This window comes from Asterias rubens, chromosome 21, assembly GCF_902459465.1.
Source record: "Asterias rubens chromosome 21, eAstRub1.3, whole genome shotgun sequence".
NCBI classification, from domain to species: Eukaryota; Metazoa; Echinodermata; class Asteroidea; order Forcipulatida; family Asteriidae; genus Asterias; species Asterias rubens.
Window position 1 is genome coordinate 587136 of NC_047082.1, and position 16472 is coordinate 603607.

At 39.6% G+C, this 16472-nt stretch overlaps 1 protein-coding gene across 1 annotated transcript; it reads right to left on the minus strand.

Moving 5' to 3' along the window:
- Window positions 1-384: 384 nt before the first annotated feature.
- On the minus strand, window positions 385-12633 carry LOC117304729 (extensin-like). Its single transcript, XM_033789331.1, has 2 exons — window positions 12460-12633; window positions 385-1329 (listed from the first exon to the last, which is right to left on the minus strand). The coding sequence occupies exons 1-2, from the start codon at window positions 12631-12633 to the stop codon at window positions 385-387; spliced, it is 1119 nt and encodes a 372-aa protein (XP_033645222.1).
- Between the last annotated feature and the right edge of the window lie 3839 nt (window positions 12634-16472).

Consider the following 16472-nt stretch of genomic DNA (forward strand, 5'->3'; position numbering starts at 1 on the left):
AACCATATGTAAACTAACTTCACAATCTCGTAAAACGATTGGAACGTTTTCTATTGATGGGTTAAACATGAGTTCCGATCTTTTATAGTGTCGATGGTTTTATGGTTCCTGTCTGTAAATAGGTTAGAGTCGTCAGTCCCAACCAACTACGATTTGTGTTGCAGCCACTGACTGCCCTGGATGGATGTTCTGCCTGCACGGCCCAATTTCAACCGCTTATTGCTTAAACATGTTCTGCTAAGCATAAAGAAGCAGGATACCAGTCATAAATTGTACATGTGGCATAGTATTTTAGCTGGTAACATGATTGGTAGTAAGCATAATAATGATGTTCTTAGCTACTTTTGGTGCTTTAACAGCTCTATGAAATTGGGCCCTGGTTGGTCAGGATTTTGAACCATCGGCATGCCTGCGACTACGAACATGGACTTCCTTCCGAAATCCTCGCCCGTAAAGTTCAGCAGAGAAGAAGTAAGGTACCGATGTCCCTTCTAGGAATGTGGTTGATGTGGGGGTAAATGCCCCGGTTGGGTGGGTGTACCCCTCGGTAAGGCCGACTGGGGGAGGGGGAAAATGCCCCGGTTGGGTGGGTGTACCCCTCGGTAAGGCCGACTGGGGGAGCGGGGTAAATGCCCCGGTTGGGTGGGTGTACCCCTCGGTAAGGCCGACTGGGGGAGGGGGTAAATGCCCCGGTTGGGTGGGTGTACCCCTCGGTAAGGCCGACTGGGGGAGGGGGTAAATGCCCCGGTTGGGTGGGTGTACCCCTCGGTAAGGCCGACTGGGGGAGGGGGTAAATGCCCCGGTTGGGTGGGTGTACCCCTCGGTAAGGCTGACTGGGGGAGGGGGTAAATGCCCCGGTTGGGTGGGTGTACCCCTCGGTAAGGCCGACTGAGGGAGGGGGTAAATGCCCCGGTTGGGTGGGTGTACCCCTCGGTAAGGCCGACTGGGGAGGGGGGTAAATGCCCCGGTTGGGTGGGTGTACCCCTCGGTAAGGCCGACTGGGGGAGGGGGCAAATGCCCCGGTTGGGTGGGTGTACCCCTCGGTAAGGCCGACTGGGGGAGGGGGTAAATGCCCCGGTTGGGTGGGTGTACCCCTCGGTAAGGCCGACTGGGGGAGGGGGTAAATGCCCCGGTTGGGTGGGTGTACCCCTCGGTAAGGCCGACTGGGGGAGGGGGTAAATGCTCCGGTTGGGTGGGTGTACCCCTCGGTAAGGCCGACTGGGGGAGCGGGGTAAATGCCCCGGTTGGGTGGGTGTACCCCTCGGTAAGGCCGACTGGGGGAGGGGGTAAATGCCCCGGTTGGGTGGGTGTACCCCTCGGTAAGGCCGACTGGGGGAGGGGGTAAATGCCCCGGTTGGGTGGGTGTACCCCTCGGTAAGGCCGACTGGGGGAGGGGGTAAATGCTCCGGTTGGGTGGGTGTACCCCTCGGTAAGGCCGACTGGGGGAGGGGGGTAAATGCCCCGGTTGGGTGGGTGTACCCCTCGGTAAGGCCGACTGGGGGAGGGGGTAAATGCCCCGGTTGGGTGGGTGTACCCCTCGGTAAGGCCGACTGGGGGAGGGGGTAAATGCCCCGGTTGGCAATCGGTGTTTTTTTTCTTTTTTTCATTCATTTTTATTAAAAAACCAACTGGCAGCACGAAGCTGAATAATGTGGCATTACAAGATAACAATATTGATAAAAATAGCATAGATAAAAAAAAAAAAATTGCACCACCGCGGGGTACAAAGGAACATTATATAAGAAGACGACAATAAGTAAAAAATAAATATTAGATAAACCACTAAAAGACACTTAAGAAAATGCACAGGGTGTTGGGGGAACCCTCTTATACATTGAAACCCCACTATGGAATAAACCAGCTAAAAAAGAGAAACCCTAGCAGTTAAAAACTGAACATATGACAAAAACAATGATAGCAAAAAAGGGAAAACAAATTTGATAAAACAGAAAAGGCAAGAATATCATAATGGAAACGTATAAATCACAAATCTAAGTGCTCATGGCAACACAAACAATAATATACACGTGGGGTGAAACGGCCAATTAATAACATGGATATCATTATTTCTTGAATCTATTCTTCAATCGCTTAGGCATGTGCTTGCATGGGAACAGCACTGCTCAAAGAGCTTGATTGACAAGTCGCGCCTTGCAGGTGTGGGGGGGGGGGGGCTGGGGTTGACTTTAAAGTTTTCCTTCACAATTGGGGTTTGAACCAAGGATATTCTCACAAGGGCAAGGGTGGTCAGGATCCGGCGGACGGGCCTTGTGGTGCAGGGGACGTTCAGCCAAACCTTCCTTGAGTAATTAACTACAAGATCCTTCATCACTCAAAAACAAAATCCAACACCACACATTGTACACTACACCCACACTGTTGGAAACTTAACCTGATCCAACGTGTCGTGCAGCACATTGCGCAGTCCACAGTCAAACCAGCAAAATCCAGCAGAAAGTGCAATTGGATTTTAAGGGTTTCTAGATGGCACCATCTCCCCAAGGTTAACATCTTCCCATGGTGTATGAATTAGAAACACAGTTCGCAGGAATTTCAGTGTCAATATAATATGTCCGGTGCCATTACATCGCCCATTGATTAAACCCCTACCACTTCAAGTATCTTTAAAACAGATGGAGGAAACATCCCTGTAACATGAATTATAATGAAATGCTCTTCAGCTGTTGAAGAGGGCTCTATAAAAATGGGCGAATAAAAAAAAAGGAGTTTTGATGCATTGCAGACGGTTTGTTGCGGAGGATGGGCGTGTGAAGACAGAAGTCCGAGAAGCGGTGTGATTCATGTGGGATGGATGCCCGGGCCAAGGACACCGATCATTGGTAGGAGGGGAGCCCGAGGTCACGTAAACTACCCAGGTGTCGTGATCTGAATGCACCAGACTGATCAAGTACCCAATTACGGCTCTAATACCAACTTATTTTAGTTAACCCCCTTCCCCCACTAGACAACTACATTCAACTATTGAGCAAGGATTCAACAAATAACAAAATAACAGTTAGCATTTGTCGTTCTTGCTAGAATAAGGTTTCTGTCAGTTCAATTAAGTCAGCCGAAAAATCTCGGTAATGCTTTTCTCATTACTGAAGCTATAAAAACCTTAAAGGAATTATACATGATTAGAGCTGATTAGATAGTCACAGAGTGTGTTCATGTTTGGTTGGATCGTGTACATGTAGCCTACATGAAATTTAAAAAAACTGTGAAAATTTGGGCTCCGTTGTGTGAGATGAGAGAAAATAGTGAACAATTTTATGCACATTTTGTCAGTATACAGAACAGTTGTAAGAACAAAAACCAGCTGTTGCTTTTTCCTCAAAAGTAATTTCAAAGGGAAATGTTTCATAGCAGACATGATTCTACGAACCTCAAAAACAAAGACCATGTTAACCTGTGTGACATCACACATTCAACTAAACAAAGAGCTTGGATTTCCTGCATGCAAGACTTGTACACAAACCTGGAAAATAAAACCAATACTTCATGGAGTCCACCAGTGTCTGATTCTTACCAACTTGTCGTTTGAAGAAAGTGAGCACATCCCAAAACCTCTCCAGTTTTTCTTTTTATAATTCTTGAATCTTTGTGGAAACTATTACACAAAATGTAAAACTTCCCATGGACCAGTGTAGTATCTCGCAAAGGAATTGCTCTGGATAGTACGGGGTCACTCCTCATTGTAAAAACGTTTGTCATTGCATTTTTACGAAGTAGAACAAGGTTTTCCTTTCATAGGAGCTAGCGGAACAGATAGCCTTTATATATCAGATTCCACCATTCCCCTTAATCACCCAGTTTATGACTCGATATGGCGTAAAACACCCACTTAAAGCTAAACCAAATTGTACAATCACACAATTAATCTATAAAGGAACCAAAGAGATAAATAGGATCTAACTATTTCAACGAGTCCATCGGGTTAATGTAAACCCCATATTGACCTTAAACAATTCTTTGCAGAAGGATTTGTTTTCAAAAAGATGGTGTGATGAAAAAGAAGAAGGCTGGGACTATTGACTCGGGCCAATTACAAACACATTCAGTGACTTCGGGAAATAATTCAAATAAAACTAAAATGGTTGGATTAAAAAAGTCGTATTTATAATTGTAATGGAAGGATTTCAGGTAAAATGGACACGACGCTGTTGTCAGAGCTATAACTACTATAGACCTGTTTAATAATAATAATAATACCATTTATAAAGCGCCTTTTCCAAATTTCCTTATAACTGAAAACCGACTGTATTAAGTTGTTTCACATGTCTGAAAACTTTAACCCATTTTTAAAGGTAAAATTTGAATTAATTCTTCTATGCGTGCACAATACTGCCAATGGTAATAAGCGTTGTGGAGGGGGCGCACGCCATCCGAGTCCGAGTCGTCAAAAGTGATTCGAGCGGGACTGGAATCAGAGTCACGAGTGATCATTCCAAAACTAATTTGTCCAGATTCGTAAAATCAAAACTTGTTCTGGTAACGAGGGTTTGAACATCTTCCCTTTTTTAGACACCTGTGTATTCTTAATGAACCCCTTGAGTAAATCGGATTGAATCACACCTCAAGAGGGGAGCAGATCTCAGACAGGATGACAGAACCTGTAGAGATACTTTGGTTCTTATACAATGGAATAAAAACACCACAGTCAGTGGAAACACCAAAGAACTCAAGTGGTTGTTTCGACGACTGAAGAAAACATTTAAGAAGATGGGCTTGTCAATCAATATTGGTTGAAGCAAAAAGTTCGGTCAATGAGTAGCAAATAACAAAAGAGGAATGCAAACTGTGTTGACAAGACGTGGCCACCCTGGGTCGTCAATTAATATCCGAATCGGACACATTGATAATAGTCCAGTCAAATCTGTGAAAATGTTGTCTCAAATTGGTCATCGAAGTTGCAAGAGAATAATAAAAGAAAGAACACCCTATTTGCACAAATGTGTGGTTTCAGATGCCTAATAAAATGCTTCAGGCCTGAAGTCTTTTAATGTTTTTTGATTGAGAAATTACCTCTTTCTCAAAAACTATGCTGCTTCAGAGGGAGCGTTTTTCATAATCAACAGCTCTCCATTTCGCATTACCATGTAAGTTGCTAAGCTAACGATTATTTTGAGTCATTACCAATAGTGTCCAGTGCCTTTAATGATCGAATGCATGAACTTCAGTTGACCTGTTATTGACACCAATGCGTGCTAGTAGCGAAAGCTCGCCCATTATAACAACACTACAATAAGGGCAAACTGACCCTAGAGGGCGCACTGCAAAACTTACGGTCTCGAAAAAGACGAACGGTTTTGGACCTTTGTCAAAAGTGAAAAATAATTTATATTTTAAGTGACAAACATATTCAAACTTAAAAAGTGATTCACGATTGCTGTTTTGAAACTGATGATATAAGTATCAGTGGTTCCGGTGGTTTCATATGAGCCAATGCATAGTCTGAAATTGTTTTTATTTGTTGAATTACTTGTTGAATCTATACATATACTGTTACAATTTGAATTCAAAAGCTGACTCGTTTGTTAGTGCAAAAATAACCCATCAACAGAAACGTTGCACTGGAGAGGGAATGGAACGATGAAAATCTTGTAAACCAAGAAGGTTTATGACAAACCAAGAAGGTTTATGACACAACCTTAGAGACCATCACAAATATGTTCCAGTGTGATATGATAAATCCATAAGAAAAAATAACTTCCTATTAATTTAGTTCAAGACTGTTCGAAACAGACATCATGCCATCACTAGGTCGACGAAACATGCCAGCAACGATATGGCTCACAATAAAAACATAAGCAATGAAAGATATAGGGCTTTATGTCAAGTTTAAGAAGGGATCAATTCATTGTCCATTAGTTTTCCAATACTAATATTTTCGGAAAGGGGATACAAAGACATACCTAAACTTACATGTGTTAACACAATTAAAGCCCATCTGAGAAAACATAGGGGAAAAAAACCTCCAAAGTTCACAAACACGACAAAGGGTCTTTGATTATTATACAATTGACATTAAACCTTGGCATAAAATAAACAACAAACACAGATTAGTTGTTGGTTTACAGTCTACACGTAACCTTCCCTTGAAGGTACAGGATTGGTAAAAGCTGACAAACAGTCGTAGACAGTGTTCGTGTTTGTGAAAATAACAAAAGATAATGTGAAAGTGGGCTTACTCCATCATGAATGACGGGAGAAAATATAGAGGAAAACCATGCACAATTGTTCAGCATGTTAACACATTGTCCATAATTTTGAAAACTGTTGCATTTTTTTAAACACTTTTTAAAGGTGTGAAATTAACACATGATGAAGCCACTGGTGAAACGTCACTGAGCATTTTGTGAGTTTGTTCTCAGTTTTCATCCATATTATTGGAATTGGTAACAATTAACGTCTTTACTGACTTTGTTTCAAAGGTTTTGACAGTTTTCTCGAATATGACTTATTTCAGAGGGAAATATTTAACTGGATTTTTGTTTGTAGCATGACCTTCGTATAATGAGTAAACCGTTCGAAGTAAAATGCAACGATGATGATCTTTACCAATCCTGTAACATACGTGTGTGCTTCGTTTTTGAAAGGGCAGGGGCACAAAGGCACTTTCACTTAGGTAAAGGGCAAACATTGAGGAAATTGCAAATTTCTACTAGAGCATTTTAAGGCAATGACCATGGACATGGAGGCAATCAAAGTATGAGGCCTGCTGTATATCATATTTAGTTATAGAATTTGATATTATCAGCAAACAGCCGTTGGACTTGTAAAAGGTTAAAAGGGGCGCACGAGCGGTTCAGAGAGCTAGAGGGGTTCTGTTTGATTTGGCACGGTGACAAGATAGGGACGCTGAACAGGTGAACGGAACAATGGAACACACGACAGGTGCACTGGGTGCAGGTAAAGTGGGTATGGGGCTAAGAACAGACCTAAAGAATGTGGGTCTCGTGTCGAGACGCGTGCTTTTGTTGCTTATGACGCGTGCCAAGGTTTCAATTATTCATGCGATTATTAATTTTTCTTTCTCCCTTTTTTTTGTTTACTAAGGAGGATGTTTTCAGATGATGAATGATTTTGCTGGGTTGAAGAGGTGAATCGATTGAACTCGGCGTCGTACTAATGGCTTTTGATGCACGGTAGTGTATCTCGAATGCCGCTATGCCGCAGGCTAACTGAAATTTCAAACACAAAAACACAACATTTTGTAATAAAACTCTTAGTCTTATTCAACGTAATGACAAGAGGACGGGGGAATTCATGAAAGACGAGTTTGTGTTTTGTGGTATCATTGAAACGGTTCAGTTCCCATATTTCCTGTTAGTAGACGATTCTGGCTTATACCGATACAATTGAAAGTGTGCTAGACATGAATGGAGGTTTCAAAAAGCTCCATGTCATAGATTAGAACAATTCTATCAAACAGGTGTCCCAAAAACTCACTTAAAAAAGGAACAAATCAAAAACGGGAAACACTCCTACACCCATTCCTTTGATGGAACTCAAATACTGGTACCAAAAAAAGAAACAGTAGCCTATTTACAGCATTACAAGCTTGACCGCCAGTCAAACATATTTATAAATTTCTTTATTTTACATATTTATAAATTTTTATATTTATATGACACTAAACTTACATGTAGGTTCAAAAACATTTATGGAGCAAGTTCAAGTGTTAATCGTAAGTCAAAAACAATTTGTCATTTGAAACTACGCATGCAATTGGTCTTTGTTTCACCCGAACGCGTTTGATTGCAAAAGGTGACGACGGCCCGGAAAAATAAAAATGCTTAAAGTGCAAAAACAATTACTTTAATGGTTGGCATAAATTATTGGCAAAAACTCTGTTTAGCGATTAGGCGCTTTACAATGATGTCTTTAATATTGTTAGATATCTAACAGTCAAACTAAACTAACTATATGAATACAATTATATATAACAGTACACTTTATGTTCATCTATTCAATTGGAATAATTGGATAAATCTCCTCGTAGGTTTATAAAATGTTACATCAGATGATGGGTGTAACCCCAAACACCTCATCATCCTAGACCTGTCATCTTTGAAGCCTGCCATCTCAACGCAGCACCCACTAGCGCTAGACAATGACCGTTATATATGCCTAATTATATCGGTTGGCCTTCGGACCCTTATCGATATTCTATTGTTATGATACTCATCAACAACCCTGGGAAGACCTGCCATTGGATTATCTGATTTGACTTATCCTTAATCCGCTTTCGTCGACTTAAAGACACGAGTGTATAACTTTATCGATTGATCTTAAAACCTAACAAATGAGTTCGGCAGGGAGTTGTTATGAAAATAACATTTGAAAACACTCAAGTGAAAAGCTGGAAAATAAATTATTATTAATAAAAACAATGACACTTCGAGACTTTTGAACGCTAGGTGGCAACAGACTAGGTATATTTCCATTGTCTCGTCGTTCTAAACATGCTCACATTTCCAAAAACAACTGAGTCTGCCGCCAACTGGTATTATTAAAACAAGTCTCCTTTGCTTCACTTTAAAGTAATGTTGATATTGTGGAACAATTTATCCATTTTTATCCCGTAAATTTTGAAACTGCTGAGAAGCATTACAGACAGTGACAGTAACTTCTCTTAGATTGTAGGCCTATATTCCAATTACGGATTAATATTCTTCCTGCGTTGAGACTCGCTTCGGATTCACGGCGATATATAACAAATGCGAACACCTTTTCAAATGTCACCGATTAACTTTATTGCATTTATCTTCAACTATATAAATAATAGGACTAAAAACAATCAAACGGTTCCAAAATTCAAAGCTACATTTTCTCATAGAGACCCTGGACACTGTTGGTAATTGTTAAGACCTGTCATCTCACTTGCGTATCTCAACATATGCATAGAATAACAAACCTGTGAAAATTTGTGCTCATTTGGTCGTCGAAGTTGCGAGATAATAATGAAAGAAAAAACTCCTTGTCACACGAAGTTGTGTGCTTTCAGATGCTTGATTTCGAGACCTCAAATTCGAGGTCTCGAAATCAAATTCGCGGAAAATTACTTCTTTCTCGAACACTACGTCACTTCAGAGGGAGCCGTTTCTCACAATGTTTTATACTATCAACCTCTCCCCATTACTCGTTATAAGGTTTTATGCTTTAAATCAACAATGACGGGAATATTTCTTTTTTTCTTCTTTTTTTCCGGAAACATTTAAAAATATTCTCATGTTAAATAGGCCACCACGATGTATATTTAATGAACGTAGACGTATATAATTGTATTTATCAAACAACCAACCCCCAAATAATTTTATTCTCGTGATCAACAGAAGCAGTTAGGTCAATGCTGTCGTTTAGGCATCTGAAAGCACACAAATTTGTGCAACAATTTTCTTTCAACATTCTCTTGCAACTCCGATGACAATTTGACTCAAAATGTTCACAGATTTGTTATTTTATGCAGTGTTGGGATACACCGAGTGAGACTACTGGTCTTGATTAATAACCAAACGTGTCCAGTGCCTTTAAACCAAACATAAACAAAGAAATGAAAAGTACAAAGACATACGGGGAGAAAACAAACAGAATACGCTACAAAGTTTGAAATCCTCTCGTCTCGGGATGAGAACTCCCATGCGGCAAGACAGTTCACAGAACCGCCGTCGAGGCACGAGAGTTTATTTGAATATGAATAGAAATCAATAATTGGCACGAGGGACTGTGACAAAACAATCTGCTTGCTGGACGGCGCAGAAACACTCTTTTGATTGAATAGTGTGCATTAACTGAAATTAATCACAGACAAAGTTTAGATTGCTCATTTGCATATGGAATATATGGGATGACTAAGTCTGGAGAGTGCGATACAAATCGATGGGCGTTCATCGTGAAAGAGTTTGACCAAATTCTGATAACAATTAGTTTCATTTTGCTGTATTGATATATTTTTCGCTTTTGTTTGAACTTTGGTTCTGATTATTCACTGTACTATAGACTTTCGCTTTCGTCCTTCGATTTGAAAGAGAAAAAGGGTGTGAAATGGCAGCAACACCAAACTGTTGTCTTTGTAATATTCACTCATATTGATATCGTGATGTTGGTATTCGATACTAGACGGAGACGTTTTCGTCCTTTGATTTGTAAGACCAAGAGAGTGTAAAAATCAGCAAAGGGAACCCTTTTGCAACTTGTCATATTCAGTCCTATTATTGATACCATGTTCTTAGTGTCTATTCGTACCCCAACACTTACAGTAATTAGTAAAGTATTAATACCCATGTTTACTTTTATAGAAACACTTTGCCTTGGAGAAATGGTTATCGAAGGAGGGCAAAGTCACCTGATATTTATGTTTACATCCTTATGAAACAAACTGGTTTAAACTGTTCTCATATTGAAGCACTATGGATACTGTGGCATTAATTACTATTGCCACCATAAAGCGAAGACAAATGATTTGTTTTGCATAAAGTCTCTGTACTCAACATATACATGTATTAAACCCTGGTTCGTTTCTTTATTTCTGGAAAAAAGGAGTAGTGAATTTGTTATTGGTTAATTTGTGTGAACTTACAAACAAAACTACACCATCCTTTAATTACACTTCAATATTGGTCAATTTAGAAGCAACAGCTGCCGATGACCCGAGTACAGGTAATAGCAGATGCTACCAGCCAAAATGCCATTTGATATAATGCGTGTGGCGTGTTACCAAGAACTGAAAACTGGTATCCAAATTGAATTAGAGTGAATTTTGCGAAATATTGTGTTGAGCAAGTACAGTTGCCGTTAACTTATCCAACATATCGTATAATTTAACCAACATATCGTATAATTTGTTTTAAAAAGTCCAGCATTCTCCTGAAGACGATAAGAGTATACTGATCGAAACGTTGGGTCGTTAACCAACGGTTCTTTTCAGAACCAACACTATATTTAAAGAGTTTATAACATCAACATCTGCAGTGCGTCTCACCAAATAGTTTTTAAGGTCATTCATTTTTTAGTAATACCAATAAATGACCCACATTTTAACAAAAATTGTGGACATTTCATAAATTTGTGGTCAAATTGTATAGTGAAAATTGACAAAAAAAAACACAATCGAAGTGGATTTCGAATGAATATTGATCAAAGGTTTCCGTTCACGTGTTCCTGCTTTGAAACTTTTGTCGATTATAGACACTAAAGGTATTGTTAAAAACTAGAACAAACCATCGCTGGACTGTGATTCTCATTGTTTGTCTGTGTTAGCCGTGTGTTTTACTTGCTAAAAGGTCTGTTTGTCTAATTGATTGGTTTGTCTTTGTGTTGGTTACCTGGTATAGTCAATGAATCAGAACCCATACACACGGGTTGCAATCAGTGAAAAGACCAAATGAACCGTGGTTGAGAGCTTTCAGTAACGGCACCAGCCAACGTCAGCCCAGCCTGGCAGAACTTTTCCTCATTTTATTTATTGATATTATTTTTTTGTGACAAATTACAGCTGACAAAACTACGCCACGTTAATACGCCACGTTAATTTTGTCTACTACAAACGTCACTAAGAGTAATCGTTTGGTTCTTGCAACAGACAGACCCCCCCCCCACCAATTATCGATATTTCTCGCCAAAACACGCGACAGACGATGTTTTGTTTGTATTTTTACGGGCCATGTTAAAAGTATGGTTGGAGGATCGATCGGAAAGCTGTGTAAATAGTTTAATTCAAATGAAAATAATGTTGAAAGCAAGTTATTACACGAGGGGGGGGGGGTATAGCAGCAGTTTGTCAAATTGTAGCAGAATTATAAATGCACAACAAAGTTAACAATTGACGTTTGGAACCTAGCAGAGTCTTTCTCGAAGGCTAAAATGAATGCTGATAGGTATCATAAGTTAAATGAAACTATATATTTTTACAGGCATGATACATCACAAAGGCAACGTCTCCATCCCCCTGGCTTCGGTACCCCTTTCCTCATATGGTGCCCTTTACTATTATAAGGAGAAAATGCCTTGGTGCCCGTGCCCTTTAAAAAACGAAGAACACAGGCCTGGATATGTTTATCTCATAATGCTCTCAAAATGTTGTTCAGGTATTTCTATTTTTGTTCTGTTAAATTATTGTAAAGTTATTTTTGTGGAATGGTATTTTACAATGTACTACTTTAACAGTATATTATAGTTAAAAAAATCAAATCAAGATACAATTTGAAACACAGATATCCTGCTGACGTGCCCATAACGGCCAATCCTAAAATGTGGCTTTTATGAAAACAGATTCGTGCTGGATCGGCACCCCGAGGTGCTGATGCTCACGCCGACCAAGCAGCCCCCGTCCAGGCGGTCTAAAACACCCCAGTCCCACTTAGTCGCAGTTACATTAATGTCATCCATTCATGCTTGCGTCTCTGTGTGAATAACGGTAGAATTTAACATGAAATTATCATACCAGGCGCGCGTTACAGGCGACTGGACGTGGCGGAGCGACGGGGGAGTAATTGTTCCACAATCTACCCCCGCGGGTTCAGGTTCGTCTACGGTGAAACTAGACCGAGGACGGCGAGCCAATCGCGGGGTCGTGGACGGGTGAGACGCATCTGTCTTCTCGGTAATCATCAGAATCGTCTCTGAATTCATGAAGCAGTCACTGATTATTAAGACATGTATGTGTCAGCACATCTCACCAAACCATAATTACATGAACCGGTACAGTTAAGTTCCAGCTACTGTGAGCAGGACTGTGAGCTATCAAAAATAACCACGGCTGTTTAATGAGCTCTAGTAACAACAAACATTCATGGGACGCAAACTGGTTTTCCAATTATGTTGACATTCAAGTAATTTGCTTCAGACATATTTTATTTTATCAACCAGCTTTTTGATATCAAATTTAATTATGGCGCGGAGATGCCGGAGTTGCGTGTTCGACAACATTAAAGGCACTGGACACAACTGTCAAAGAGCAGTTATCACATGCATAAAATCTGTGAAAGTTTGTATTAGGCCTCTCAAGTGGTTATCGAAGTTGCAGGGGAATAATGACAGAAAAAACAGTCACCAATGTTGCAACAATTTGTGTGCCTTCAGATGCCGAAAAAAAGGCTTCAGGCTAGGCCTGATGTCTAATAAAGTCATTTAATATTTGAGCGAGAAATTACCTCTTTCTCAAAAACTAAGTTACTTCAGAGGGAGCTGTTCCCCATTACTCGTTACCAAGGTTTGCTAACAATTGTTTTGAAATTACCAATAGTGTCCAGTGCCTTTAAGGACAAACGAGCACATTTAATCCCCCACACTTCCAGGAAGAAAGTCTCAACTCAGGCTCTCGAGTTCATTAAGTTTGTTGGTGTATAAATAATGGTCGATCAAAACTAGGTAAGTGTTAATATTTACAGCTGGGCAGAGTTGTTAGTTTTTCAGGAATAAATATTGAAGGGAAAAATTACACAAGTTTGTTATCTACGTCTTAATTTGGAAACACTATAAGGGACCTGGAAATTTAATTTTGAAAGGACCATGCCATAAAGTCATCCAAAAACAAAACGAAAACATTTATAGTCAAAATGGACAATACACGAGTACTTCTCAAGGATCTTGTAGAGCCAAGTCAATGCAATTTTTTTTTAAATAATTCCTAGAAGGGGGAAATGTCGTTTTTCCCACTCACAGTATTTTTACCTTTTGTCCCCCGTGGCTTGATGTGTGCAGTGTGTATGCGGGTTATTTATAGAGCATTATAAATCAACCGCATTGTACTGACCAACGATCAGCATGTCTTTAATCACTGAATTATTTCTATTAATCTACTGTTTAATTATACAGTTTAATTAAGACTCGACTAGAAATAAATACAGAGAGGATCGACCGGAAATCACGATACTAAATCCAAGAATCAACTCTTGGGGAGCTAAAGCCAGACCGATAAATCCCTCTCTAAAGACCTGCAGCAAGCCCACACGATGTGTCAAATTCATAAATAATTCAACTGATTAGTGGCTGGCCTGTCTATCTTGGCAATTACTACTTGGTAAAAAGCTCTTGGCGTTGGTGCTTAAGAGCAGCGCGTCACGGTGCGACCCTTCCCCCGTGTTTTGCTTTCGATTCCCCCGCTACGAGCGGCGCGATAAGCGACCAATGGGAACGTCAACTGCTAATGATATTCACATTATATTCTGCTGTGTAACAAAGAGTTCAAGCTTATATAGGTCGACTGATAGACTCAGTCTTTGCTTAGCACTTCAAGCAAGCAGTTTTCAACCGTTTGACTTTCAGGATAGAGCTTGTATCTTTTATTTTCTCGGGGAGGAAGTCATTGAAACAAATGATACTTTAATTCATCAAGGCTCCTCTAAGCGACGTCACTTATTCAGAATTTCGTTGATTAAAACACTGGCCATTCAACCACTCTTTAGTTTAGTTGTTCTTGAAAGCCAATGAGGGTCCTTCCTTGAAACTATTTCAATTGAAAGCAGCCCATTCTAAACAAACCTTGTCATATTTTGATCTCAGCCAAGGGTCAATTCCGGAACAACTTCGTAAGTGTGTTTCGGAACGAGCGACAGGCCTCTGCACTTTAAAGCACTTCTACTTTATTAAAAACAAATTGATATCAGCAAATACAGATACCTTTATATCGAAAATAAAAAACACTTCATTCGAAATAGTCCGGCTCGACGACAATGGATTCAAGTTCCACTTGTAATTTTGCTCTTCAAAGTAGTTCCGGATTCAAAAAGAGGGGAAAACCCGGATCGATAAGGAAGGGCCTAACAATGAATGCTTTCAACAATGATTTAAACTCGGATTTCATATCATTTGGACCCACCTTGGAGTAATTTTGAGACAGACGACTCCGGGTGAACAAATGCGAAGAAATATGGAGGTTCTATAATACTAGCTGTTAAGGTGCCACGTGAATTCAAAAAGATGCCTGTTCTTTTATTGACATCTGAACTTTAACCTTTGACACAAAGTTTGTAGAGTGTAGATTTGGATGTATTCCTTTTCAATTAGACTATCCAGTCCGCTCTTAGTCTCTTAATCTATGGGATATTGATTACAAATTGCTAGTTTTCATACTTTGATGATAAAATTATGAACGTCGCCATAATTAAAACAAGATAATGAGTTTGACATTGTTGCTGGTAGAGACCTTGACCATTGGTTCACCAAAAACTGTGCCAAAGGATTAGGCCCTTTGACCAATAATTAATGGGCCACAGCGAATAGCTTATTGAAAAAGAATTTTAGTTCGAATTGTGCGAGACTTGCACTCCAATGTTTCTCCATACTGTTGAGGCAGAAAAAAGTAAAGTTTTAAGAAAAACCGCTTATAATTAATTTGAACCATTATAACTTTTGTTTAATCTTAACTTTGAACCCTACATGAACCGTCAGACAGAAAATGTAAATAATATTAGCAACTAATTATGGGGAAACTCTGTGTAGGTCACAGCTGTTTCTGATGCCACCATCTCTACATAGAAATATAAAAACAAATGGCTATTCCTGGAGCCTGACCGTTAGGTTCAACGGACCAGTGCTCTGCAACGGACCGTGGACGCCCGCCCTCACGCCGGCCGATGATTTAACAGATATGCCGGTAGAGAGAGATAACAAACAAAGGAGTACAACGAATTTTAATTTCTGTGTTGTCGTCAGCTGGTCAAACAATCATCGCTTGGGTTTTGAGGAAAGATAACTCAAGCGCTACTGTATAAATTGACTGTTTCTGCAAAGTCTACAATTAAAAATAATTGTGTTTACAATTTGAGTTTAATCGGCTGGAATAACAATGAAAATATTGATAAAATGCATGTACAACAATCCATTATAAAACTGATAAAAGTGAACTTCCATACGCAAGCGTATATGATGTGTATTTTCCACCAATAGCAGGGATAGTAAACGGGGGTAAAAGGAGAAATAAACATGTTTTTTTTTTTTTTTTTGCGGACATCTTTCAGGAGTTTAAAGTATATATTTTTAGGCTATGTTTTTCCTTAATATTATTTTGAATAAACAGGACCATAATGTAAAACAGCTGTTGTGCTGATGTATTATGTATGAAGATCTTAAAAAAAAAAAAAAGTAATAATAAATAAATTAAATACGAACGGAAAAAAGACTCACACATAAATTAAGCACGTCGACCAACAAAAGGGTATGTGATTTGGGGGACAATACTCTATAGAAAAATCTTGAAGAAGAAGAAAAATCAACTAAATCTCTAGGTTCACTTACACTATTTGGACTAAATTATGTGGAACTACAAATTATCCAAATACCTTGGAGGGAAAACAACCACTTTATAATCAAATAATAAATTGGATTGCGTGTGTAAACACATTGGTCATCACCATTCCAAAATCCCACATCTCAAAAAGTTCTCCAAAACGAATTGATGTTTGCAAAGTGCCTCTTGGTTCGTTCATTGAGCTGATCCACGGTCCGACACCACTTGCACTACGACGTGG